Below are 26396 nucleotides of genomic sequence, written 5' to 3' on the forward strand. Positions count from 1 at the left end.
GGGGAAAGAATATGGCATTCCGTAAGGAGACAGGGACGCGGGCAACAAACTGGCTATGTCGCTTGGTCGAGTTGAAAAACAGAGGTACTCAGCTGGCGCCGAAGTGAGAGGGAAATGAATCTAGCGAAGTACAAGGTGATATGGTCCCCTTTTAGCTAAATAGATTCCGCCGGAAATATTAGGAGCAGTACTGCATATTGCATAGCATCTTTGAAGCCGGTGGGTGTAATATATGTCCCTGTTCTTGCACTTTTGTAAATTGTATTAAAATGTGCTTCCTTTCTTTAGTAAGAAGTGTTGATTGTCCACTTCCTGTGTTTACTTGAGTGATCGAATTAGGGTATGCTCAGCAGTTTTTCATCGATTTTGACCGAATCATTTCTCCGTATTGGCCCGTCATCTATCTCGACTCACGATTTGTACGATATACGCTTCGAACGACAATATAGTTTCGTTTGAAGTCAACGTTCTCCCTCAGCCATGGAGGAATACCTAGCATCTATTCTTAAGTACCGCACCTAGAGTTCTAGGATATTCCTAAATTCTGGGGTTTTAGAATATCCACAGAAGTATTTTAGTTTTTCGAATGAGAACGAAGCACTCTTCAGTCTTAGCTGTCCGAATGATCAAAAAAAGTTTTCACCGAAACCGAACCTGAACAGTCATCGTTTGCAGCATCACCGTCGTTGGTTCCTAGACGTAAAAAATCGCTCTGCGTACCTCTTTGGGCACAGGCCTGATCCGAGTTTTTAAGCAGGTCGCGCATTCGTCGCTGGCTTTAAATTGGCGATGAGGACGAATTGTAATGGAATAGATATATGAAGATAGCACTTCTTCTGATGGAGCTCCACTTGATAGAGTCCGACAGAAACGAAAAACCAATTCCGTTAAATTGTTCCTATTGTGCGTGCACGATGTCATCGGTGTTTAAAGGACACACAATTACGTTAGAGATTAAAATGGTTTAAGCGTTCGCAGTAGCGGAGGCGACCTAACCATACAATAAACGCGTCCAACTCCTACAAAAAAAGGATTAAAGGTTAAAGGAGATAAAAAATGATGATCAAAAGCATGAAACAAGAGTGAGAAATAGATAACTGAATTCTGTGAGCGTGGGCAAATCATTTGCTGTCGGACAGCATCGATTTGGGCAAGTCGTCGCTGGTTACATGAATCCGTGGTCCATCCTTCGTAGTGTGTGTTTGTCTCTTTGGAGCGAGTTCGGGACGGCGGCGGCGGCGGCTGCTGCGAAAGTTCGATCCAAATCAAACCTAACTGATGCGTGCGTACGAAATGTCCAGTATTATGAAAGCAACATCATATACGGCAGCGAATATATATTTAGACTCAAGGAAGCAATTAGATCGTCATCGATTATGAAATTAAGTTGGTAACTTGGTTGGCCGTACTGACCGTTTCATTCATCGGTAAAACCCTAAGCAGATTAGTCAATTTGACGATAGCTAACTATTCTATCTGTGTTATGAACAGCCGATACACGTTAAATGGGAGTGAAGAAAGGCAAGAGAGACACTTCAGTATTAGGAACTAGCGAGAGTATGGAGTTTCTTCAGTAGCAACACTAACAGCGTCCAAGTGTTTCCGTCCTATATTTATCCCGTAGCCACTGGCCACATTGTTCTAACCACTTACTCAGCCAAGCTCCGGAGCCACCAACTATTCTACTAGATATTACCCACTAGACCGAACCATTGAAACTGTTGAGGTTCGAACTTCCGATATAAATTGGCTTACGACACTATCGACCATCGACTGGGAGATGACACTGTAAATCTCACTCCGCTGTCTCGTAGCGTAGATACGGAAGCGATCGGGACGCCGAATCGGGCGTACGTGATGACAATATCATTATAGGAGCTCACATTATACGACCTCGTCACCATACGATAGACTACTTAGACGTGTACCGCACCATATTATAGATCACCTAGTTTGAAAGTTGCCCTAGGTGCCACTAGGAAGGGGCAGACGCTAATTCTGTGCTTCATCTCATCGTGCTTCACCTGCTCACATTTACTTTCATATACGAAGCTGGTATGATACGCCTTTGCGCAAGTGGAGGATTAAGCCAACAGTAGCCGGTTAATGAATGTTCGATAAGAATTTACGATGGCTGATCCTAAAATTAAAAAAAAAAAAAAACTGGAAGAAAAAGGAAGATGGCGAAAAAATCCGTCAGAAGAGTGTCAGATTTTTAGCCACATCCGCAACCGTGCTCGCGTTTACTATAAGTCCAGACTAGTATATTTGTACAAATATGATATATGTTTGCAATGAAGGTACCTTCACCGACATTACACTCACCGTTACTCAAACGCTTTCTAGTGATTCTGTTGTTGGAACACTTGAAATCTTCATGCGCATGCCAACAAGCCAGCTGAACCACCATACGCTAAACTCAAAATAGATTGAACTTTCCAAGGTCTCTGCTTCGATATCCTTTCTCAACCTACTTGCTTGCCAGCCAAACGAACTCGACTGGGCGGTACCCCCAGTTTTTTCCTGAAGTAAGCATTGCGTTCTGAACACCCATTGAATGTACAGGCACCGCAAACGACTAGCCGTTTGAAACAGCTACGATATTTCTACTGGAACATAGCGGCAGCCAGATAGGCCATCTGGCGAGCGCGAAGCCGCCGTCTGTGCTAAGGACGGTCCAGTTGGCTTCGTTGCCATTACTAGACGCCTCAAGAGTGTGTCCGGCAAAGCGGGGTTTCGTCTTGCATCATTGCATCGCTGCTGGTAGCGGTCGAGGGAACGGACGACGAAAGCACAATTTCTACAATTCCATGACGCCCTCAGTGTCTCTCTTACACATTCGACTCCTACTGTTACTCGCTGCTTGCGAGTCCTTTACAAAGGAGGCAAGGCCAGCCGCGTACGTACACCCACACACGAGACAGACCCTTCGACAGGTTGTGTGTCCTGACAAACGCTACGGCCTCGCCGAGGAGTCACGGTAAGAGAGACGGTAGACGTAGCTGCTGCTGCCGCCGTCGCAGTCGTGTTTTGTTACTACACGGCAGGCAATTTCTCTCAGATGCTTTCCCCACACCCTAAGCTTCTCCTCTCTAGTCGTTGGACAGTCTATGTCTGTAGACACTTGGAGACTCATGACTGACCAAGCTGACAAACCTTGCCCAATGCAGTGGCTGGTAGTAGGCTTCTGCTGACTTCGAACTGTTAGGTAGACCTAGCGTCGCTTTTGCTGGCTGCCCGATCCAGTGTCCCAGTCTGGCCTCGCCACGAATAGCAATGACGAGACACAAACGTGCGTCAAGAGCCACTTGAATGGATGACAAAGAGTGGGTCAGCGATGAAGGCAGCGAACGATTTCAAGAGACCCCTTTCTTGCATCGGGGCATCGACTCTTCATGCTACTCTCAGGACTCTCCCCGCCTTTAAACCACCCATTCTATAGGATGGCTCATCCGGTATACATGTACATCTATATAGTCGGTGGCATCCACTAACTTCGCCAGAGGGAGCAGGCTGAGTAAAAAATGACACGCAAGCCAGCGAATCGTAGTAATGTTACGGGAATGGCTGATCGACCAAAATAGTCCATCACACTTTATTAATACTAGTGAAGTGCACGAAAAACGATTGGCATCACCGTTACAACGTCGACGCTTCACGGCGATTATAATTGATTATGATCTCGGTTAACGCCGGCACCTCTAACAGACAAGCAATGCCAATTCCAGATAGCATATCGTTATGATTATGGTAACCTATACTACTCTACGATTCAAGCGGGTCGTGTTACTGTTATGTTAGACGCACTTTTGAACGCTGTCGCTGGTATATGTTCTATATATACCAGCGACAGCGTTCATATATAAAGATATATATGATTTAGCCATTAGATAGAGGTACCTATGGACAATATACTGTCAATATTCTAGCTTTTTAATTAGTGCTGCAATTCTTTCAGATTAATAGGTTCGTATCTAGGCTATCTGTGGCTATTTTTCTATTGAGCAACTTCTGCTCTCCCCAACACGGTTCGTATTTTTGAAAAACTCTCTACCAGCTTTGTTTATCACTGGCCGTAGAAATGGACGACGACAAGCCGCAGTCAAACGGGCTCAGCTCAAAGCGGATACGCTTTCTGAATCTATCTAACACAAACACGATAGCTATATTGATGTCTTTCACTGTCACCATATCTCATTGCGTCTTTAATTGCTCATCGAAATGAATGTATAGCGTATAGATCCGGACGATTTCCCTGCTAAACATTTCATCGATGATATATGGCTGCATAGCCTGTATTCGTGAGCTTCACCAGATTATCATTTCAACAGTGTCTATTAGTAAAGGCTGTATTTCAGTGGGGGAAATTATCTTCTGCCCGATCACAAAGCCCGAGGCATCCGTCGTCGACGAATGCTACTTTGACTCTGGTCGTTTCGACTCGGTAGCGCTCTGTCGTAGACCCATCTCCTTCGACCCGCAGCGGCTATCGCGCTGGCGGTAGTAAGCCATCCATTGCGATCCTTTCCTAGCTATCGAGAGAGTGTTACCCTTCCCTCCAAGTGGCGAGGACTACAATCGCTCCTGCACGCTTAGCTTACTGGACGAGGCGGCGCTGCGGCGTCGGCAGGCAAGTAAACGCTGTGTAGAGAGGTTTGTCTCCAAACCAAGCCGACGTTTAGGCGGCGACGTTCATGAGACAGTCTCATTCTTGCGAGCCTCGCAAGAGGCTACTATGTCCCGCGGATACCTGAAAAAGCCATTACTCAGCTTGTTCCTATTTAACGTGCGTGAGTGGCGTCAAGAAGCGTTGCAGCGATCGAGGCCGGGCCAACAGCTAGCGACTGAAAGCGTAACACAACGCTAACAGCGAGCACTAGCAATAATCGCACGCCCGCATCTGCTTGCTATACTACGTTACAGTGAGTGAGAGTGGCGAAGCCAAGCTGCTATGGATTATTCCTATTGTGTATACTGCAGGAAGCGCTCCCTCTGTACGCAGGACTGTTAATACATGTGTCTGTGTGTGTGTGCGTGCGTGCGTGCGTGCGTGTGTTAAGTACGGTTTGTATCAAGTGAAATTCGTTTCCAGCTGCATTGTCCTACCTGGCCGTGTTGTAAATACAGCCTAGATAGTATTGGATCTGCTTTGCGAACTTTGTACAGAGTGAATGAGAAGTGTACGAGAAAGGCTAAAATGACGCTTGGCAAAGTGCCAAACGAAAGTAATCGCCGCGCGTCAGTCGCCGTCTAATCATAGCAACACTTGAAGAAGCGATCGGACGTTATATATTGTCATTTGGAAACAACTATCTGCGTTCGTGTCTCCACCGTACGGCTCGCTCAGGGATAGCACGACGCTGAAACGACGTGCCCAGCGATTCTCACTGCACGTATATAAGTGCTTCTATAGGAGACGGAAAAAATCATCTGGTTAATTTTCCATTTCTATCACTCTGATATTGTTGTTGTTGTTATTGTTGTTGTTGTTGTTGTTGTCGTCGTCGTCGTCGTCGTCGTCGTCGTCGTCGTCGTCGTCGGGAGTTCATCTAGCGCTGTAATAATCGTTTGCGGATTTTCTATTGTGTGCGCCCAAATCAACGCAGCATCTACCAGTATTCTATTTACTCTTTCTGTGTGCGTGTGTATACCTATATAACTCAATTGTAGAATTCATTCGTTGAGCATGTTTTGACTGTGAACATTTCTAGACACGCGTGATCTTCGTGACCAAGGTTCGCCTCGTGCCCTGGACATAACTTTCATGCTACATAGCAACACACAGTAACGTGACAAACCAGCTCAGGATTAGATAACGTCATTTCGTCGTTGTATTTTGGCCTCCCTGACGGATAGATCTCCTCCCGGTAGGTGGAACAATTTTGCCTGTTATGCGCCATGTGACACGACTATGGAAAATAGCCTTGTACGATGGAGAATTTCGCATTTATATTATTCTACTGGAAAATTCTAAGGGCACCGTCCAGTATGGCACGTGATCTACGCATCGGGTCAATCAGGTTTAACCTCATCCTGATACCGTGCAACATTTTCATATGACGTGCGCTAGGCATGCTTGAACGTTTTCGCTGGACAGCCAACATGTCAGGAATCCGAAAACTTTGTAGTTAGGTTTGTGTGAGTAGCCAGCAGCTGATCCGACGCGGCTTCATGGTGGCACCTAGGCCAGTGACTCAAACAAATCGATGGAGCTAACCGTCACCAGCTGGCTACTTCCATCTACCTTGTACATTGGTGTTTGGCTAATAGAGTTTGATACTGTTGTGACATGGCAGGAAATAACGACAACCGAAAAAAGCTTCGGCAGCAGCTTATGCGATGTCGAAGTTTCGGCCAGAAGTTAGCAGTGCGATAAACGATACAAATTTTACTTAATTTCTATCACAAATGACAGCGACTTTTCCAAGCTGCGTTTGCCCTGGAGGCTGGTCAGCGTTGTTCACCTTCTGTCTTTATCCGCTATTAATTTTCTACATAGCTGACAATTAACCAACGTAACGGCATCTACAATAGAGGCGCGTCGTGCGTTACTTCAATTATATTATTATCGGTAGTGTTTTTCGAGTAGCGCGAGAGTTGACGACTGCTCGACACGCTGCTGTAGATGAACGGCAGACATCAGAGTCGGCGTGGAAGACGATCGTCCACGAGGGAATCGACGACGGCATTAGTGAGTACAGCCGTGGCATCGCGATGTTCCAATCAGCAGCAGAAGATTTCGGTAGAAGAACGAACGATCCATGAAGCCACAGAAACGATGGAAATCTGAACGATTCGATCGTGTTACTACGTGTAGTAGTCATAGCAGAAGCGGTACACACTTTGGGCAAGTACGGCATAGAAACGGACGAACCAATTATCGTCATTTCGATTATAGCCGCTATAATATAGGCAGGCTGACTAAACATCGACGTCTCCTTCACTACGGCTACTACGATGAGAAAACATAGCACAGAGATGCCAACAAAAATTATTTTTTCTATCCTGACGTGTCTCGTGGTCATGACAGCAGCGGCGACATATCGACCGCTAGCACCTTTCCGTCAACTTTTACCAAATACTTGCTCAATGTTGATTGTGTATTTGGCTGGCCGGCCGGCCGGCTGGCTGGCTGGCTGGTGCGTCTATTTCGATATAAGGAGCGCGCTATATATACGTGAAGTATATGGTGAATAGATGTATATATGTGGAAGTAGTTGGTGGCTAATGGCTGAATCCAGCGAGCCGAAGCCAGCCAGCCAGCCAGCCAGCCAGCAAGCAGCCATAACAATAATAGTAAAATAATAACAATTTTTTTATAGCCAAATTATTGTTTTATAGCGGATAGCATCGGTGGTGATGGCGACTGCGTAACTTTGCGGCAGGTCTTCAGCCAAGCACGTTACCGCTACGCTTTGTTAGAATGAAAAAGCGATCACCTTCCCTCAAGTGACTCTTTTGCTAATCGGCTAAGACTGTTTCAATCATGGACAACCGTGTTCTAGAGTGCCTCTCTGTTTCGCTTTACGTTTTAGACTGATTACTGTTACGTCTTAACGCAGATGTACGGCACAAATTCTAGGATGGAAATAGTAGTTTTTTATTATTATTATTGTTTATACGCTGTTGCATTTACCTATTTGCAGTCAATCAGTGTCCCACGTCTATGTGCAATATAGTACATAATGGAAAAAGTGCCACGACCGGCCGTGCTGTTTCTGTTAGCGGTCTGAAAAACAGAACATAATGACATAAGGTGGTAGCTAACGCCGAACAGAGTTCGATTTACTTTTCTTTTCCTGTCTTGCGTCCGACTGGCAGAAACGACAAATGTCGTTCATCCCATTTTTATTATCCGGCACCATGTCGTTGGCTGCTGTTGTTGTCATACATTCGTCTTCTCGAATTAATTTTGCTCTTCCCTCACACGTCACAGGCTCGGTAGTGCCTGAAGTAAGGCAATGCAGTGTCTGACTGTCTGCTTATCCTGGCTGTCACTCAATTAAAAACCGGCAATCCTGGTCTTCAGGCGGGCAATTGGCAGTTTCAGTGAAGCTCCGCTAGCGAGGATACCCGTAGCCCAACGCAATCAAACGTCGTCATGGATTAACACATACGGTATATATATATATATATATATATATACGGCATATGAATACGTACGTAAGGTACACGGGCACGGAGACGGGGTTTCGAAACGGCTGCAGACGCAAGTGATTCACTCCGGTTGCTTCATCTTCACGCCGATATGCCAGCGGTTGCCTTAATTGCGCCTATGTTCGAGCAAAGGTTACTGTTGGGTGCATCTTGGTCTGCCCTCGATTCAGCTAGGGTGAAGCTGTTAACATGTGTTGCCTTTCCACCACTTCAGTTATTAATGTGTCCACGTGTGTTGTTTTGTTGCCTCGATGTTTGTACTACGTTGTGACGCGATTGAATCACCAGAAACCGCATTCAGCGACAATGGCTAATGAACGTCTTACAACGAATGTGAAGAGTAAGCTGAGCCGGAGCGAGGACGAGGCAGGTCTATACATTTCCGCTACAACTACTCAAAAGAAAATTAGAAAATGAACTACAACAGGAGAGATATTGAAAGAACGAAGGGAAGGGATCGTGCGTAAAGGTTCTTTGCTGAAAAAAGTCGCTGCTCACCCATCAAATTTTCATGTCTTTACACAGTAGAAACTTTCTGTGCGCATAAATAACAGCCCTATTTAATTTTAAGGAGACAATTGCAAATATTATATATCAATAGCATACGATAAACGCTGCACGAACAAACTTACGACGTGTTGACGAAGTGACATACTCTTATACAGGCTCATTGTTTTTTCCTTGTATTACTTTTTTTTTGTAAACTTTTCCCTATCGACTAGAACTGGATAGATGAGTACTGCTAAACCGAGAGCTGTAGATTTAACCTGATTGTTGTTGAGGTTAATAAGTACAAGATTAGTGAATGAAGATAAGCACCATGTTCGCAAAAACGTTGTTATGGCCTCGTGCGGTTCGCTTTATATATATATATCACTTTATACCGATATACGTTTTCAGCTTTCCGTTTAAGTTACCACGTTGAAGTTTATCCTTAGCCAAGTTGTTGCGGCAGCACAATAAGACTAAACACGCGTATCTGAGAACAGTCGCGGAAATTGAGAATTCAATGGGATGGGATTTCCGATGTTTCTCCTTGTCTGCCGTTGTTCCCCGTACACGCGTGTGTATGTAACTGCACTTATATATAGAACGCACTGAATGAGGACGCCAGACTAAGGAATTTTTGTTTACCCGAGGATAACGACCCGACGACACATATTCATACATTTGTTTTACGTTCTCATAAAAAGACTGTTATGTGCACACCAATCAACGTCTCGCTTGGGACTATTGTCAAGTAAAATCCCAATAACTCCAGATAGAGTTATTGGGCTAGACCGGGAAGTTTAATATGCAAAGCCTAGGGAAGCGAGGGGTGTGAAGATGGACGGGAAAGGTAAGAAGCTCAACGAAAGTTGAAATTCCACGACTTTGCTATCGGGTTCGTAGCAAAGCTAGATAGGCCTGCTCGGTAAAGGACCTGCTATCTTATTCTACCCAGCACACCTTCCAACAGCAGCAGCAGCATCACCGTCACCAACGGCACATTCATATTGGACGCCGATACCGCCTCGAAGCATACAATAACGAGCTGGGATCGAACGCTTTGTACATATCTGTCTTTTCTACGAAAGGAACAGAGCGCACTCGTTCGCTCTACTCCCTCTTACATACACAGATGTACCCTATTTGGCATTACCACTATCAACACCAGAGGGGTGTGTCACGATATTCGAATTCCTTTCCTGAGACGTACGGCGTGGGGATTGCTGACTGGCCGAGTAAGCCGCTAAAAGCGGAGGAGTTCCTAGAGGCGACCGGCCAGGACAAGGCTGTGAGAGAAATTACCGATGTAAATCACTATCATCACATTTATGTGGCACGTTTACTCAGTAGAAACTTTTGCTAATACTGGCTGCATAAAGGTTCGTGCCTATGGGAAAGAGAACTTTGTTACTTTTTGCACGATGTACGCGTGTGTGGGTCAACTATTATGCGACACCTATGTACCCATCTTCATACTGTATACGTGCGCGAACAAAGCATCATGCAGGTGGATAGTCAGCTGACACCGTTAGAGTCAAGAACATACAACTGCACAAAAAGTTAGGACGCTTTCAATGAAAAAAATAGCAGGCGACGGGAACGTAGGGACAGACGTGGGTATGCACTGCGAGAAGCGCCGGAACTATAACTGATGCCGTTCTCCAATTAACTTTCTTACACGAATGATTAGCATTACTGTCTATATTATCGTTAGCAATATTTACAATTAGTACGAGCCAACTAAACTGAAAATAGGTTCCTTATCACGTGAGGATGGGGCGCATCGAAACGGTGACAACAACAGAGACTAGCTTAAGTCGGAAATTGGTTAGACCTTTGATTTAATTTCCATTCAATCCTATTACTATAATGACTTTATCACTACTTCAACATTTTGATGCACTGTACTCTATTTCGTATACCCGGACGATTGTTCTGCGAGTAGAAAAATCCGTCCGAATTCTGTTAATTCACCTACCATTGACCTCGTCGTTGGTGCCATGTTAAAACACGCACATACGTGCACACAACAGATGGGCTGCGGATATTCAGGTGTTTCTTTCATTAATGTCATTTTAGGTTGGTCTTCGTTGTTCGAATATGGCGGCAGCGGTAGTCCGTGAATGTCGGAAAGCCTGTACGGTCAAATATGTTAGTGTGCTTGGCTCCTTATAGAGGGACCGTGTCGCTGTGCAGACGCTGCTTTAACGATCGCTACACGGCACCGACTGTGGCTGATGTTCAGGATAAAAAAGAAGACCAACAGCGATTCGGCTGCCGTGGCAGTAGCTAGTACAATGACAATTTCGCATTTATTTTGCTACTCGTGTATTACTTCTGGGTTGCTTTTGCTAGTTGGTGTTGTTTCTCTGCATCTATTTTACTGGCGCCTCGTCGCGCTCTTCGTCGTATCGTTTTGCACAGAAAACACAGCCTCTTGTCTTCCGTACGACGAGTGTAGTTTTATCTCCGTCCGCCCATCCGTCCATCCATGCGGCCCAACGGTTTACAGTTTGGTTTCCTACTCTGACGCATTCTCTGTACAGGGTGAAGATAAAATGATTGAGCGGAAGAGGGTCAGCTAAAGCGGAAAATGCAGAAATTGTGGTTTATAGAATGCGAGAGGGAGAGAGAGAGAGAGAGAGAGAGAGAGAGAGTATATACATGAAAACGTGCTATATATACGTGTGCATATACGTAACGGCTACTAATAGGTTTGATATGATTATAATTTGCACATTATGCGACGCCACTTGATGGCATGGCATTGGTGATCGGTTTCGCATAGACCGCAATATACATATCGACGGGTAATTTGGTGATGTCTCATGGCAAAAGGCATCTTGTCGCAATCGACAGGAAGTCGTAGGAAATACATGTGAATGATTGGAAGAAAATGAGAAAACAGAAATAGGACATATGGCCGTATGTTGCTAGCGGCCTGTGCGATGACCGCAGTCGTTGGTCCTGGCAATGATGTTAGCGAGTTTAGCTAGAGTGAGCTAGTTAGTTGCACCTCTTTGCGGTTTCGGTAGCTAAACTTATTTCGTCTGCTATGCATATGCTAATGCTGGTTGCTCATATATAGTTGTTGCTGGTTTCGGATTGTGTCTTGGTGCGTGTGTGCTTTCGGTTTACCAAGCGGGGCACAGCGTAATCGACGGATCGTTAACACAAGTCGCTCGACCTATTGATCGCTGCTCCGACTGCCTGCTGCCTTCATGATCGTAGCTGGTTAGACACAATGACAAATAAACCGCGGCTGGGCCCCGTGGTCGTCCGCCAGCGATCCGGTCTGGTGACTTTGGGATGGCATCAACTACAGGGAAGCCATTATGGCTGCGGTGTGACAACGGTCGTAGTGATGTCCGCTGACCAGTAACAGCAGCTGCGACAAACACTATAGCTACCCTACAGTCACTTTCGGTCGTGATACCAAAATGTTATTGTCTTCGTTGCATCTTCTGCCCTCGGCGATACCACGAGTACCTACTCGTCTGGGACGAGCCCTTCGACTAGAAGCAGCTTTCATTCATTTCACTGTATGGGATATAAATCAGCCTCCATTGTATTTTGTAATACGAGCCGACAATGCCAAGATGTCAACGTGAACAGAACTTCGCGGAATACTCATCCACTGACGTAGCTGCACTTCGACGTAGTCACATTACCAGCTCTCATATAGCCAAACAACAACCGAATAGACAACGATATTTTTACTAGAGGTTTTAGTATCTTCAGTTCTTTGACAACATCCTCTCTGCATGCTGCTGTTCCATACCACGATAGCACGTACATACGTGTTTAGTTACACACACGTGCTGTGGTATATCTGGACGAATTCTCTGCTTCGTTTCCAAGCGCGTAAGGCAATGGCGTCAAGCGCATTGTCCTCCCATTCAGTCCTAGTCATACCCACAGTTTGTTTTCGTCTGTCCTATCCTGTCTTGATTTTTGTGCAAGTATCAGAAGGCGATGGCGATTTTGTTGGTGTTGGTGTTGCTGCTGCCGTTCCTTAGCGCCCTGTTAAGAATAACTGCCGCAGCCGTCGTGGCGTTGGCGACTGTCCGTAGCCCCCAGTGTGGCCTCTTGCAGCTATTGCGGCCATTATACATTGTGGCATTGAAAACTGTGGCTAAGAACGGCCGCCCGTTGCCTTTGCAATGGCTCCCGTTGCCAATAAAAGCCTTGCCGCTGAGACGGCAGGCTGATGGTGCGGACGTTCGTTTTCCTCCAGCTATCCCCAAGACCATCATTGGCAGCACTGTTACTGCTGTAACACAGTTCTATTGGGGCAGTGATTGGTTCTTGTAAAGACACCTGAATTAGGAATGGCAGTTCCCGTCAATATTGCTTATACTGATATGGATTCTAACAGTGATGTAGCGAGAGCTAGTACACGCTGCTATTGTTGTCGTGGAACTGGTGAATGGAATACGCGTCCTTATTTTGTTGGCATCGTCTGCTGCTGTTACTGCCGCCGGCCTTGTTTCTGCTTGTCCCTTCCTTCAACCGTATGACGTTACCTTGTCTACCTCTGACTCTTTCGGCGGCCGGCCTCAGTCGCTTTCTTTTCGTCTGCTCCACGCGCTTTTCACCTTCCCTATCTCTGCGCTAGTTTCGTCGCAACAAATAGCATCATCCATCGAAGAGAGGGATGTCTGTCTTTGCAGCTTGCCAGTAGCCTGTCTCTTTTGGCTTACTGCTGCTCGTCGACCTGTTTCTGATGATATGTTTGTCAATGTGTCCGCTCCTTTGCTGCCTCGTGAGGTATCGCGGCAAGCGACGTCGCATGAACCGCGAGTCGGTCCGGAGGTTCCAAACGTTTAAGCGGCCCTTGTTGCCGCTACTGTTACCGACAGCAGACAAGACCACTAAGCTAGTTCCGGGGGCAAGCTATACCGCTATCGCACTTAAGAGACAACGCAATGTATAACAGGGTAGCCGCCGCAACAACAGCGAAACCTCTGGTCTCTGCCGTGGGTTACAGAAGTGTCTATTTGACCAGGAACGACTGGGTCACGCTCGTGTTTGTTTGCGTACAACTATCCTCAAGGCTTCCTCGCGCCAACTCGACCGCTTACCATAGTCGACTTGAATCCGTCTGCTTCGTGACGGCTGTGCCTCGTCATACACTTGACAGGCTGTTGCGTCGTCATAATTTGTTATTGAGGTTGTCGTAGTTCTTGCGATGGAGTTCTTTTCTGAACGTTACTGTTGCCTCCACAGCAACTGTAATCGCTATTGGAAAGATGTTTTCTACTTTTACTTGTTTATCCCGTTTTTATTTACCGGTTCTCGGTTGCGACACGACTTCTATCGCTGCTGCTTCGCACGAGTTTGCGCTCGCATTCGTCGCTACGTGTTGTCCATTGACAATCGCAGCCCCGTCGATCAGCGCTGGCGTCACAGGGAGACTTGAATGGTACGCAGGTGTATATTGTTACCGAAACGTTTTAGAATCTACCCTTCCATGGCACAGCTTGTAATGTTCTAAGTGCAAACGTCTACGGCTACGATAGATGTTGAGTTTGTTGGCGATTTTTGTTCGTCCAACAAGTTCAGGCCAACTCTACTAGGCTACGATGGCGGAACCACAACGTTGAGGCAGGCCCCGCTAAGAAAGTTAGCTGGCACAGGACTCACAGCGGCATGGTGTTATTGCGGCGTGTTTCTCAAAACGGTTTCAAATATCGCGCTGCATCACCACCACCGACTCGAACAACGTAAAATATCGCAGAGAGGCAACGACGACGCACAATCGAGAAAACTTTGAACAAGGACCGAAGTAGCAGCAGGTGCGACGATCTGCGATCTTAAGTAACGCGTATTGCGTTCCGTTACATCAAGCGTTTTGCTAGATGGATACCGCAAATCGTCTTTCTGTCAAACGACAAACGGCCAAAAGAAAAATATCTCGAATTATATATATATGTATATATATATATATATATATATATATATATATGTGTGTTTCTTGCAATAACGATCGATGTCTATTTTTGATAAACGTTGTCCTTCGAACGATAGTGCTAGAATACATCCATTGCTATCTTCAGGCAGGTTTGTATTGGTAATTTGTTTTAACTAACAGTGCTAGTGATACGGCCGCATTTAATACGTAATGGTTACTGTTATCTTTTATATTATATATATGGGGCATATATGTATAATTTTATTTACTATAGATGAATATCAAGGTACGGGCGTAGTATAGAAGCATCTGCCTGTCATTGTACAGTATAAGCAGCAACAGTAGTTAGCAACTTAAAGTCATTGCCACTAGTATCATTAGAGTCAGCGTCGATAGCAGCTATAGGCCAGAGCAACATTATGTCAGAGTCATCAAGAAACGACAAAGAGCCAGCACTACCCGTGTCGTCCTATATTACCGAAAGGAAAGGGTTACACTATCAGTGGAACACTGTTAACGATTGCCGAAGGGGGAGGGAGGAACCGGGGGGGGGGGTAGACAAGGGAACAACCCCTTGAGAACTGTCAGAAACCCTTTACAATGGCGGTACAAGCTTGTTCGACTGCCTGCAGACCCTCTAGGCCTTTTTCTGCTTCTTTGCCTTTGTTCCACCTTTTGATGGTGCCTGCTCGGTCCAATTAGGCTCGACTAATATGATCATCTGCTGCCAGCAGCAGCAGCAGCCTGAGTTCAGGCTGCGAGCCTAGAAGCTAAAGCCTATCTCAAACGGTTCATAACCGGGTTGATTGCCTGATTCGTAATGGTCGGCAGATGACACTATACAGGGCAAGGTAGTACTAATGTCGTAATGCTATAACCTGTAACTGCCTCGCTCATCAAACCTCTTCGCTCGTGAAGCTTTCCGGCTACCACTTGAATCAATGCAAATATGCGCGATACCTGCTTCCGTAATGAGGAATTACCATACTTACCACTTTCTTTGCCTCTAAAAGCATGGTTTCTTTGGGCGCTGCTACTGCTGCAGTGAGTGTATTCTAGGACTTGTAAACGGCCAAACTATTACAACTGGCGTAGCCTATAAAGCAAAGCGTTCGTTATTGCCAGATAGAATAGCTGACCGGATAGGTTCCTTCGGGCGCCGTACACGTTCATGAACAGGAAACCATAGTAGCACGTTTGTGAGCTGACTGTCAAAGACAGCGCTATTTAATTGATAAAACCGGATGAAAATTATAGTTTTATATGTTCAGGCAGCACCAAAAAGTTTTTGCGTTGTCATTTTTCTAGGGCAAAAAATAGCTATTTTAGGCGATTTGCCCAACAACTATGCAAGTAACTTCTGCGTTTTTTGTGGCGTGAAAAACAAGCAGAAGTTTCGGTTCGCGCCGTTCTAGGCACGCTATGTGTAGAAGCCGGTTCCGTTCTTTCTGCGTGTCCCAACGAAGAAAACCAACAAAGCATTAGAAGGCAAAAAGAATAAATAGTAGTTAGTTTTTACTGCCACTTTCTGAAAAACAAGCCCAGCGTCAACTTGTAGCCTTTACCGTAGACTAGATGTGGGGGCGTGCGCGATTCGGCGGTATTACTCATGGTCACGACGACAGCGAAAAAGCCCCACTACAATCACATGGTCGTATAGAATCGCATAAGTGGTTGTAGCAGTTATTTGCGGCTTTCCTGCCGGCGAGCAGCGGCACATAGAAATGCCGAATCTCCCCTACATTGGCCCGTTATTTTATTTTTTGTCTATCGAAAAGTGAGTGCACCGCTGCTGCCGTGCCATTCTTGCTTGAGGGAAACGACAGCGGTGTGGCTGTCGTGAAGCCGACAGGGCGTTTGACTGTTGGTTCATATACTATATATATATATATATATATATATATATATACTGGTCACATCGGTAATAGCAAAGCGACTCATAGACGGCGACTGCAGAAAGACAGCGGAGCGACAGTGATGTGTATTAAAAAATGTCCAACAGCAGATTTCAACAATGAGCGCATTGCAACGAGCCGCTAGTGCTATTCAAGGCTTATTACTACTACAGATACGGTTCACGTGCAGCGACTAGAGAGCGGGCAAATTGAAAAAAAAAAAGGAAAGTTAGATAGAAAGAGAGAGAAAGGGATAGATATTTGAGAAAACCGACAACACCCTCCGTTCCGTCAATCGCCCTTTCGTAGTAGATTTCATCGCCGTAGTGTTGACTCGTGCAGGTCAGGGTTTTGCCTATCTGCTCAATACGCGAATTTCGGTTTGTGATTGTTATATGTTTTGTCCTCTGTCCGTGTGTATGTGCGCTGTTTTTATTCTTATAGTGTCGAGATGACCGGCGATATATTTGTCGTTCGTATATGAGACTAGCGACCGAGGATAGCGGCAGGCAACTTTTAAGCTGTTTGCCTCAGCCATAGAGGCCCGGTGAACTGAGAAATGGATGTTCACACTTTCTCGCCATGGATAGACAGGGAGAACCCCGTAGCACTGGCCATGCACGGGTTTGAGTTTGGTTTGTCTGTAGGCGAGCAGCGTTAGCTGGCGATCTGCTTTCTGCGTCACTTTTTGCTGTGGCTTCAATGGCGAAATCTGGCAAGTCGAACAACCAAGCAACCAAAAAGAAACCGGGAGAGAGCAGCAGGGGAACACCTAAAGCCAGCCAGCGTGACACACACCATATATATGTATACATGCACAGATAACCTATAATAAGGGAAGGGGACGAAACTCTTTTGAACATGAACGACAATATACGAAGCTTTTTCGAGATTTGCCATCTCAACACCTATTTCCCAAACCCCATCACCAGTCATCACCCGTGGCACCCCACGCCGTTCTGTTTAACGCCGCTGCTGATTCTACCCACTGCTGCTGGAACGTAGAATACAGTAACAACATATAACGAACCACCCTACGCCGTATCGATATACTCTGAAGGAAAACGCCCAGGACGATATCGCGGGATGCCCCCCGAATCGTTCTGTAGAAATACATAACCGACTCTCACACACGCTTCGACGGGATCACCAGCGTGAGTGGCACGTCACACGATGAACGGGCCAAGCAGCCACTCAAATATCTAGCTGTAGACCCAAAATACCCATTTGAATATTGTACATGTTTCAATATGGCCTGCGACGCTAATCAGTCGACGCCGTGATGTAGCCACGAGACGTGCTAGTTAAGCGCGACTCAAGTTCAAAAGCAATCTAGTAACTTAGGCACGATGTGCAATGTTCGTTTCTACCAGCTAGATTAGTCGTTCAATCGGTCGGCTAAAAAGCAAATGAGGCAAGCAGAAAGCCTCAGATGGCTTCTCAACAGTTAATCTATCGGTTAGACCTGCTGTCTACCTTGAAGCGCAGAGAAAACTCCCAGCGCGAAGACATGGGGATGCGACCTTCGTCAGTTAAGCGCTGAAGAAAGAGCATATACGTGTTTTGCTGTTGGTGGTAATGGCCAGTTCAGCTTGGGTACTCCATCCTGTGGTGGCGTGCTCCATGGATGTTTTGTGCAACGAATCCGAAACGGTACTAAAAGCAAGCATTCATTTTCAAGAGCATTTTCGTTTAGTTGATAAAATTATTACAAGCGGACTAAGGGATATTACGTATTGCTAGGTGTATTGCTCGGCTGAACAATTGTACATATGCGTAACTGTTATCTCGCATTGGTCAGTTGATTGCGATATTCTTCCGTCTTTGCTGTTCCGTTCACTTAGGTAGTCTAAGTCTATACGCAATACTTATCGTTATTTCTCTACTACCGTGTAGAAGCATCCGTGCCTTTCTGTTTTTAGCATAATTGATTTGGACAAGCAGCGCTTCATGCCGGGGGCAACCGCTGTGCTATTTGGATTTGAACGAAAACGAAGACGTTTGTCTGACTTTTCTTCGTTTGCCACTATATAACCTATGCACATATCCATGTATATATATATATGGTCGAATCAGATACCGCTACCCCCAGAAGGATCGGCTGAGACCAAAGCTCTGAGCGAGCCTTACAGGATGACCGGCGAGTGGACGAAATGCTGGAGGCTCCGACGTATCGAGCTCGACTCGCCGCCGCTAGTGTCGAACGATCTACAGCGTTGGGGGCACACTAGCGATGCTTCTTCTTCTCTTTTAGTCTTTTTTTTTCCCAGCAACGACAATGGGGGAATGCGAGGAAGCTCAATGTGACCGCGCTTAGCCAAAAGAAGCCACATAAGCACCATAGATAGACACACACACATGCAGATTTATCGGCAGGCTGTGCTGTTGCGTGTGTGGCCTACGATGTATTTGCCAGAATAGTACTACTAGTGCTATATGTGGGTCTGTCTAGAACTATCTAGAGATTCGTAACAGGCGCGAGAATGTCTGATCCGCTATCTCGCCTATAGCTATGGCGAGGCTAAAGTGGCTTTTCCTCAAACTTTGGTCGCTCGCAAAATCGCTGCGTCGTCTACAGCAGCTTATCGTAGTTATTAGCAGCAGTGAGCGCTCACAGCCGTACGATGACTGGAATGTTGCCCTATAAAGGCCTGGATGATGATCCCCTGTCGGAAGCTGAACTATTGCGGTGAATACTTATTTGAAGGACCTGTCCTAGAACGATGGACCACGAAGTGCAGCCGAAATATCGTCTCCCGAATGGGTGGGGAGGTGTTCGCGGCTCGCTGACAATGCCTAGTTCTCAGTCTACTTACCATCTTTTCCATTTTCACACGTTCAGTTGTTGCCTTCGTTCCAGCCTATTGGCATATACCATGATGCCTTCACTATGTCTAAGTATACACTGCTCTAAGCGTAGATCTAGATGTATACAAGGATAAGTTAAAGGAATATCAGACAAAGGCTTCCGTCGTAGCGGCGGAGTCTCTTTTTTGCTATCGATTCCATCCCCACTTGCTACCAGTAAACATTTCGTCCCTTTTGTCAATCGGATCGTTTTCAGTCATCTACGTTGGTATAGTCGCCAACAGAAGCAAGGCAGGCAAACTAAGGAGAAAATAAGACAGGGGGGTAATATAGCATAACGGATACGATATAGGCTAGCATAAGCAGAAAGGCTACCGCTAATATAACGGTACCCTATCTAAAAGTATTCCCTCAGACACACTCAATGCGGTCAGCTTTATATGTAATGAGAACAGCAAGAAATCTGATGAAAATGTGAAGGGATAGATCATTTGTAAATTCACGAGGACAAGAAAGGGAAAGCCTTAATGAAAAATTGCAGATTAGTCAACGAATGCTCGACCTGCCCGATATATACATTCATATAATACTGGTCGACAATCTATTAACTAAAAATCTATTGGTCAGACATGCGATTGAATATTTTGCTTTAAAGTACTGATATCGCTGCTGTTTCTTCGAGCCACATGTATGCTCAGAGACTATTTTTCATTTTTGAGTTCAGGCCTTCTCAAAACCTCAGACCCTCTCTGTACGGCGCCACAGTTCAAATAAGACAAATGACATAGGTGACAATAGAAAAAAAAAAAAAAAAAAAAAAGTGCACGAATAACGACGACAGTGACTACGATAACGAAAAAAGGATCCACACGCCTGTCGGAATCGGGTTTACTACTGCTGCGCAGTTTACCGGGCTGTTTGACTGGTTCACTTCGTTAGCCACTTGGTCGCTTGACGACTGCAGACGATTGCCGCTGGGTTTTATCGCCATCACAGGTAGGAACGTTACACTCACTGTTTCATAGTTAGAGCATTCGTTAGTTGGTGTTCGCGATCTCGTTGCGAGGTAGCCCGGCAAACAACGATTGAAAGTTAGGCCGTTTTTGATACTGTGAAGGCCTTAACCTTAGCTCGTCGTCGGTTACGTCGTTGTTGTTGTTATTGCTGGGGCTGCTGCAATCATTCCTGTCTGCCGTGTTTGTTTACTAGAAGCACGACGGGTCATGGCGCGTCCGCGTTGTCGTTCCCGTATCCGCAGCGACACACCATTCCCGTCGTTCTTACCTCAACAGATAGATCGATATATCTGTCGAGAGAGGGTGCGAAATGGCTAGGTAAACGCCGAAAGGGATAGAGATGTTGCCAGCGTAAAATAGAGCGAGGCCTCTCTGATCCACCAAAGAAGACTGACTGAAGACCAAAAGAAAAATCGAAGAAGATCAAGGCAACTTGTTTAGCTTCTCTTTCTCTCTCCCCCGGGGCGGGCAGTTTCACACCGTTGAAGATCCGTCGATGGCCAAATATTTCTTGGTTCATTGTCGCTCACTTTCTTTTTCCTCTCTATCGATATACGCACTCATAAGTCTATTCATATCGATCACATGCTGTTAACGCTATTAGTGCCAGTTATTATTTTTGCAGCAGCTTGTGGTAATGTGTTATGATGCTATGGTGCTGTTAATGATCTTCCTGACAATGCTGTGGATTATAAGAATCTGGAATATATATATATATGTGATAAAACGACGCTGCCGCATTTGAAGCGACCCCGTCTTTGTTTTTCTTGGCGCAGTCATCATTGTGCTTCTCCTGTTATTTGGTATATTTATACCATTGTGTTACAGAGCTTCGATGTGACGAAGCTAACAACTCGAAAAGTATGAAAAAAATGGCTTTGGCGATTTCATCTACATCTATAGTATGATGCTAAATGGCCTGCGGTAGGACAAGTTAAATTCATTATGGGCAATAGGTGACTAATGGTCAATACGATCAGCATCGTTACAGACGGATTTGGACGCCTCTTGACATTATTTGACGCGCTCTGAAACGTCTACTTCACGACATGGCATCCAGGGCGATGAAGATAATACCGAAAGCGACGATCTATGATAAACAAAAAAACGCGTGTTTGTGGTCAACTCCCTGCTAAGAGTATGTAATGATTATAGCGACGCTTTTTTGACTGGTGTGGCTGACGACAGATCACAGAAAAACTATTACATTTGCAGATGTAAAATTAAGCAAACGAAACAGTACTAAAACTCAGCTTAGCTTATGCTGTTGCCATGTGGTTCAACAAACTTATAATCATAAACGGCTGTGTTCGACGTCACAAAAAACCGGCTAGAATATCATCGTATAGGTGCTAGCATTTACTGTAACCGCCTGAAAACAGCAGAGATCTTCTGCCTGGCAGAAAGTTAAAAAGAAAGCACGCTGGAAACCCAACCCCAACCAGGTGAGATGGCCAGCCAGATAGTATAAGAACGTATAATATATTTGAGGTTTCATTGAAGTTCCTCATATTTGGCGGTACCTACTACCGGACAGAAATGTGCACTTAAGATGCTGTTATTGGTATCTCCGTTGTCGTCGTTATCGCTGTTGTTGTTGTTGTTGTTGTTGTGGGCGCCATGAAGAGCTCTCGGTTCGTCGACTGATTATCGGTTACCGCTTGGCTTGTCTAGCTCAAGCTACGGCGACTATTTCGACTGTCTGTCTGTCAGAAACTGCTGGTGCTGCTTCTGTTTTTTCGGCATTTATGCCAGTGTAGATAAACTTGGACCCTGAGACTAAGCTCGGCGTCAGCATGGTCGTCACTTAGTAGCAGTGCCGATCATTGCGTAGTCGGGGCAATGCTGTTGTTGCCGCCTCGTTTTTGGGTTCATCAGCAGCTACCGATGGGGTTCTTGTTGGCTATGCGCGTACGGAGCGCGGTATCGCCAGCCCCAACGCAATTGGCATTCGGCTTCGATGTTTTGTTACGTTTCTCTGTTAACGCAACGCCGTTGTTGTAGCTGCGGAAAATGCTGATGTTGTGGCGTGGCTATTGGTGGGTCTGCCAGCACTACATTTTAGCAGCTTCTGCTGCCATCGTCATCATCGTCGTCCCTTCTTGCTGCAACTTTTACGCTGGTCGAGAAGAGGGAGAAGTATGCATAGCAAATTTGGAAACTGCAGTAACTGAACGACAGAATTTTGACTGCTATTGCTGCTGCGTCAAATGACAACGCTGTCATTACCGTTTCAGTTAGCTCCAACGCCGCTGCCATTCACCTGATGTGACTGCGGGTCGCGCAGCCCCTGCTGGCCGTTAAGACCCAGTCTGAGTCGGAATCGCCTTTCTCAGAAATGACGCAGAGGAATCGTATCGGGAACGCAGCAGCGAACGCGCTGCTTCGAAGCGTCAAAACGAAGCAGAACAACTCAGGCAGGCAGGCAGGCAGGCAGACAGATCTTGGCAGAGAAGACAACAACAAAATGTGTATGATGAACGAAAAAGACGGCACAAAATATATATAGCAATACATGCATAGATGAAGCCTAAGAACGAAAGAGCCCGCCGTTACAGGACACTGCAGCGCAGCACGCTTGTTACTGCGGACGGCGCTGGGCGACCGTCGTGTTCCGTTGGACACTGCACTGGCTACCATTGTAAAAACTCAAAGCAACAGAATTCCGCGAGAGTAATAATTGTCTACTTACAAAACTACTGCTGCTCATAGCGTTTCTGCTTGCGCCGCTAACCTGACGCTGAACGTCGCTGCCTATCGATTGAGCCAGCTGGCTCTTCTTGCGTACTCTGTACGGCTCTCGCTGCAGGAGAACAATCCTGTAGCAATAGGCATTGCTACCTCCATGAGAACGATAGCAGTATCAGCAGCAATAGCAATATTTTTTTATGGAAGCGATGACTAACGTGTCTCGGCAGATGAGCATTGCCATTCGTTAGTCGTTGCTCTCAAGGCGATCTTCTAAATTCAATGCTGTACGGGCTAGTTTTGCTGTCTGCCAGGGGTCAGCCAAAAGGCTTGCACTGCAAGAACTCTCGTTGGACGTTGGCGATGACAAACTATTCTAAAAAAGCCAAAAGGCTCCCGAGGACGTCTGTCAACTATGATATGTCGTAGTAGTGGTCTGTGCCGGTTTAGTAATTTGACCTTATACTTCCTCTCTGTCTTAGGGCTACGGATCTCTCCCTTTTTAAAAACCGCGGCCATTCTCTCAGCAGCGGCAAATAGAGAATACTACCAGTAGTGAAACCCACTGAATCTAGCCGGAAAAAATCAACCACAAATATGTAGGGTATGTAGCAGCAACAACGAACCGCTGAAGTGGTGGAATTTAGCGGAAGACGCTAACCTGGTCGCGTACGATGCCATTTTCGTGCATTATTCTCTTTCTCTCCAGCAAAAAGGCTCCAATGTTAGGTCTGTAAGCTTCTTGAAATAGAGAAACCTGCGAGATTAGAGTTCCGTAGTCTTCCAGGGGACCTGAGTTTTCGAGGCTTGAATCTTCTATACAGCGATAGAAAAGGAGAGACTCGTCATAGGCTTATTCTTCTTCTGTGTCATGCATAGAAACTCGTGCTGAGAGACAGTCTGCTCCCGGCCACGAAGCATCCTTGTTATTTCTGTGGGCCTGGTAAATAAGAATTAGCAGAGTATTCCAGATTCTAAAAAGGTCGAGCGCCCCAGCCACGCCATCTGACTGATCTGTTCTCTCCGAGAGTAAACCGAGACGGGGGTATAAACACTTTTGTGAGCGACTGGGACGTCGGTTTGCCGGTCGGTTTCCCTTAACGAATCAACTTCTTCCACTACTGTATGTCTTCTTACGACTACGGTAGTGACGATGACGCTGCGAAGCATCGCATCGTTTCTCCTCTTTTGTACAGCCATTCTATACAACAAGTCCTAGCTATAGTGTGCGTCTGTGTCATGAACGAGCGCGAACTCATTTTATCCTAGTCGCGGCATCAGACGAGATGAGAATAGGAAAAGTCGCCAAGCAAAGATTCCACGCCTGAAACTCCCGCCCTAGCCAGGCTCGATGACAGCCGCTGATGAATAGGCTTATTTATAGAAGCAGCAGGGTCAGCGACAATTCCAATCTTTGACGATAGCAGTCATTGCAGAGATGGTGGCTATTGCGGCGGCGGCAGCGGCCACAAGAAGCGACACATAAAGGCTATGCAGAGTAGAATATAGTCTGTAGTCTCTGGCGGACTCAAGCGACGATTCGCGGGTTCTCTTCTCATCGTTCTATTTATCTCTCCCTGCTTTTCTGCCGTTCTCTCTGTTCATGGACATTTGGATGCATGGGTCATGCCAACGTGGCGCTTAGCAGTCCTGCTCATGATGAAATAAAATCCCTGCGTGCAAGCTCGCGGAACGGACGTGTTTATGTAGTTTAGTGGAATGAGTAGAGTCAGTTGGAGCAGCCCGATAGAGATACGGTGCCACGCGAACCACTGACGACATACGACTCTCCCCGTATTCCATCGCAGGTCCTAAGCCATTTGTATACGACGCAGGAGGCTTTCGCGCAATCATTGCTGGCCACCATTTGCCGCCGGGTTAAGGAATAGAGCGCATAAACATGGTCACCAAGATCATTCCGTCCTACCTCAGCACCTACATTGCTATAGCTAACAGGCTTGCCCCGTTTGCCGTTTTCGTGCTGTGCTCATCAGCTCAATACGTGGGCGGAGTCGAAACGGCTGTTATGGCCCTACCTGTTACGGTAGTAGGGGCATAGCCAGGTCTGCCACAGTCTAAAAGAGGCGGTGCGGGCATTCCGGTGAATGTCTACCGAATACGCTTTACCAGCGGGGGTAGACGAACTGGGGAGGGAAAACTCTTTAGAAATATGGTCTCGTTTGGCTTTATCTATGTAGCTAACAACACCGGCCGTGGCTTCATCATTCACGTATTGCAGTTATGTGTCCTGGTTACGTAAAGCAGGGAAATACCATCTCCCCATTACTGATTTTATTCGCTCTAAGAGAAATACAGGTACAGAAACGCGATTGCGGCCAGCCCAGGATGTGCTAATTGTAGATGTTATATGGGGAGCGTCTTCGTAGTAAATACATTATATACTAGAAAGACCATATAAAACCGGCGCTTCACTTTTATTCCAGCTAAGCGATCCCTTCTCCGATTAAACCTTTTTTTCTTTACCAGTGCAGGTTAAATGCGAGCGAAAACAATCAAGGGCATTTTTGACGTATAAAAAGTGAATACTATCCTATGTAATGTGATGTTAAAAGCTGTGTAAAATCTATTATTGTTATCGCTTGTTTAGATAAAAAAAAATTTCCTTTCGATTCGTGTGCACAGAGGTAATTATCATATTTATATATTTTTTTAAAGCCGTTTTTTTTCTAACCAATTTTACTTTTTTCTTCTGTTGCACAGGTGTAGCCTCGATACAGCGTTTAGCGTTCCTGTCGATGAGTTGCTATTGCAGAACCACAGTGTTGTCGCCTAGCGCTATCGATTAATTACTCTTGTAGATCGAGAATCAATTGAAGGTTGAAACACGCTACAATGAGCCGCTGCGATTATGGGCCCCTTCGTAGATGATGCGGCCGCAAGCGTGCTCGCCAGAGAGCCATTGCGAGACGACAGCTGAGGGCGTGCTGACGCCCTCCCCGAGCAGCGGGGCTTTGTCAGCGCGGGTCCCAGTCGGCTGCACCCCGTCATGGAGTACCACTGGGCCGACTGGAGCGACGCGGGGCTGTGGACCTGGGCACCGGATGATGAAGATGACGAGCTTGTGTATTTTCGCTGCAGCTCGTCGGGACGCTGCGCCGACCTGTTACCGGCGCCGCCGCACTTTGTGCCGCCTCCTCCAGCGCCGCCAGGAGTATGCGCCGCGGGCTTGGCTTCCGACGATCTACAGTTCTGTCCGGCTGGACAGCTTATGGGTGATCGAGCCCTAAGTTCCCTGTTAGGGCCGTCTGCTTTGCCCCTCATCACGGTGTTTTGTGCTATCCTTGTCACGGTAACGCTGGTTGCAGCTTTCCTCTTCTGCAAGTGAGTAGCAGTAGTTATAATCGTAGTAATTATGGTCCTGTATGTTTCATTAAATTAGTTTTTAACAAGCTGTACATACATGCACTG

At 46.1% G+C, this 26396-nt stretch overlaps 1 protein-coding gene across 2 annotated transcripts in view; it reads left to right on the forward strand.

Annotated features, from left to right (window-relative positions):
- Positions 1-26396, forward strand: part of LOC147753664 (uncharacterized) — a 138038-nt gene that overhangs the window by 94322 nt on the left and 17320 nt on the right. Inside the window, exons 1-2 of one of the 2 annotated variants that reach the window (XM_022831194.2) lie at positions 4464-5867; positions 25689-26309. In XM_022831194.2, the coding sequence (XP_022686929.1) occupies positions 25975-26309 (335 nt within the window). In that variant the 5' untranslated portion in view covers positions 4464-5867; positions 25689-25974. Of the gene's footprint in view, positions 1-4463; positions 5868-25688; positions 26310-26396 lie in introns of those variants that run through there. The other variant, XM_086967838.1, reaches the window with a different exon arrangement.

This window comes from Varroa jacobsoni, unplaced genomic scaffold, assembly GCF_002532875.2.
Source record: "Varroa jacobsoni isolate VJ856 unplaced genomic scaffold, vjacob_1.0 scaffold_317, whole genome shotgun sequence".
Lineage (NCBI taxonomy): Eukaryota > Metazoa > Arthropoda > Arachnida > Mesostigmata > Varroidae > Varroa > Varroa jacobsoni.